This window comes from Eimeria maxima, genomic scaffold (assembly GCF_000499605.1).
Source record: "Eimeria maxima Weybridge genomic scaffold, Emw_scaff270, whole genome shotgun sequence".
In the NCBI taxonomy this organism is placed as follows: Eukaryota; Apicomplexa; class Conoidasida; order Eucoccidiorida; family Eimeriidae; genus Eimeria; species Eimeria maxima.
In genome coordinates, this window is record NW_013565550.1 from 12,501 (window position 1) to 15,000 (window position 2,500).

At 49.4% G+C, this 2,500-nt stretch overlaps 1 protein-coding gene across 1 annotated transcript in view; it reads right to left on the reverse strand.

Annotated features, from left to right (window-relative positions):
- The window catches only part of EMWEY_00025550 (serine protease/subtilase, putative), a gene marked incomplete at both ends in the record, with an annotated part of 5,219 nt that overhangs the window by 2,616 nt on the left and 103 nt on the right, over positions 1-2,500 (reverse strand). Inside the window, 4 exons of the mRNA XM_013481079.1 lie at positions 1-339; positions 570-1,331; positions 1,522-1,756; positions 2,149-2,500. The exon at positions 1-339 is cut by the window's left edge and continues 151 nt beyond it; the exon at positions 2,149-2,500 is cut by the window's right edge and continues 103 nt beyond it. Coding sequence (XP_013336533.1) covers positions 1-339; positions 570-1,331; positions 1,522-1,756; positions 2,149-2,500 — 1,688 coding nt within the window. The remainder of the gene's footprint in view (positions 340-569; positions 1,332-1,521; positions 1,757-2,148) is intronic.

Consider the following 2,500-nt stretch of genomic DNA (forward strand, 5'->3'; position numbering starts at 1 on the left):
ATCTGCTACTACTCTTGGTTGTAGACCTATACCTCGTCTTGCTGCTGCTGCTGCAGCTGCTGCAGCAGCTGCTGCTGCATCTGCTGCTGCTGCATCTGCTTGTGCTGCATTTGCTGCTGCAGCATTAGCTGCTGCGGCATTAGCTGCTGCTGCTGCAGCATTAGCTGCTGCAGCTGCTGCTGCTGCATCTGCTGCTGCTGCTGCTGCTTCTGCTGCTGCTGTTGGGGGTAAACCCCTAAACTGTCCCTTTATATCTATTTGTACATCATTAACACAAGTGTCTCCTTTTTTATCTTTTATTAATAATATTATTTCTTCTTCTCCTTGTATACCACTCTCCTGTATAGACAGCACATGCATGCATTATCCTGCTGCTGCTGCTGCTGATGATGATGATGCTGCTGCTGCTGCTGCAGATGTTGCTGCTGCAGGTTGTGTCCCACATCACCACACATCGCAACGCTCTACGAGAAGCAGCAGCAGCAGCACCAGCACCAACACCAGCAGCAGCAGCAGCAGCACCAGGAGCAACAGCAGCAACAGCAGCAGCAGCAGCAGCAGCAGTTTACCTCCATGAATGTTCTCATCTTAGTAAAGGTAAGGACATCTATATCAAGGATAGATAGGTAATAAGAAAGAAGGATAGCTTCTTGCTGCTGCTGCAGCAGCTGCAGCAGCAAATCTTTACATAATAAAGGAGAGGAGACACAAGGAGACACTTTCTTCCTTGTCCCTTTTTCTTCCTCATCTATGTCCTGCTGCAGCTGCTGCTCCTCCTCCTGCTCTGCTGCTGCTGCATGCAAATCAAGGTTATGATCTAATAGATGAGATAAGGCCTCCAAGCCAAAGCGTCGATCTTCTTGCTGCTGCTGCTGCTGCTGCAGTTGCTGTTGCAGTTGCTGTTGCTCCTCCTCCTGCTGCTTCTGCTCTTCTTCCGAGCCCTCCTCTTGCTTACTGTCCTGCTGTTGCTGCTGCTGCTGCTGCAGTTGCTCCAATGATGGTCCACTGTCTCTAAGAAATACTCCTTTAGTAAACAGCAGCTGTCCCCTTTTAGCAGCAGGCGCATCTGCAGCAGCAGCAGCAGCAGGATCTGCAGCAGCAGCAGCAGCACCTGCAGCAGTTCCTGCAGCACCTGTTCGTGTCAAGTCTTCATCGAGATCAATATACATCTCAAATTGCTGCTGCTGCTGCTGTTCCTGATCCTGCTGCTGCTCCTGTTGCTGCCTCTGCTGCTGCTGCTGCTGCTGTCTCTTTGCTGCTAGACAGCTAAAGTCCCACTTTAGCAGCAAAGTAACAGCATCAGGTCCGCTCTTTATTTTATTTAATACTTCCTAATACAGAGCAGCAGCACAAGCAGCAGCAGCAGCAGCAGCAGCAGCAGCAGCAGCAGCAGGAGAGTAAACGAACAGCAGCAGCAACAGCGGCATAACCAAGTCTACCAGCTTTCAAAGCAGCAGCAGCAACAGCAGCAGCAGCAGCAGCAGCAGCAGCTTAAACGAACAGCAGCAAGCCGCTACGTACCCGAAGTGTGGTTTCTTCTTCATCAGCAGCAGGCTCTGTTGCTGGTGATGGTTCAATTGCTGCTGCTAGTGCTGCTGCTGTTTCTTGTGTGCCTGCTGCTGCTGCTGCTGTAGCTGCCTGTGGTGTGCCTGCTGCTGCTGCTGCTTCTGCTTCTAGTCTCCTCTTAGGTGGAGGATTTCCTGCCATTGCTGCAGCAAAAGCCTTAAAAGAAGGAGATATGTACTCATCGTCCCTTCTGAAGACAGCAGCAGCAGCAGCAGCAGCAGGAGCAGCAGCAAAGATGATTATAGCAGCAACAGGTAGAGCTGCATCTGTAGGAGCTGCAGTCCCTGTTTCTGCTGCTGCTGCTGCTGCTGCTGTCTCTACAGTGGGCTACCCCACAGAGAGATGATCGTTGCAAATAGAGCAGAATTGGGGGTGTATAAAGGGGTCAAATGTAGGGTTTAGGGTTTAGGGTTTAGGGTTTAGGGTTTAGAAGTATAGAGGGAGCAAATTTTCTTAAGAGGAGTAAATAAGGAGTGCATTTCAATATTCTCAATTCGTTCAACAAAAAAAAATTTTTTTTTGAAAATTAGGGTTTAGGGTTTAGGGTTTAGGGTTTAGGGTTTAGGGTTTAGGGTTTAGTACAGGGAGCCGATTCTTTTAAGGGAAGGAGCAAATAGTGCGGGGGTCTCGATATTATCAAATATATCTTCTCCTCCATCGGAGTCACAAAAACTTCCTGCTAATACATTATCTAAATGTAATAAGGAGGCTAAACCCTGAGGACGAATTGGCTTTACTGCTGATGTTTCTGTTCCTGCTGCTCCTGTTGATCCTGCTGCTCCTGCTGCTCCTGCTGTTCCTGTTGCTCCTGCTCCTGTTGCTGCTGATGATGTTGATTGGCCTGATTGTGCTGCAGCAGGAGATTGGACGGGAGAGGATGCTGCTGCTGCTGCAGGGGCAGCAGCAAGGAAATATGTGCTGCTGATGCAGAGAA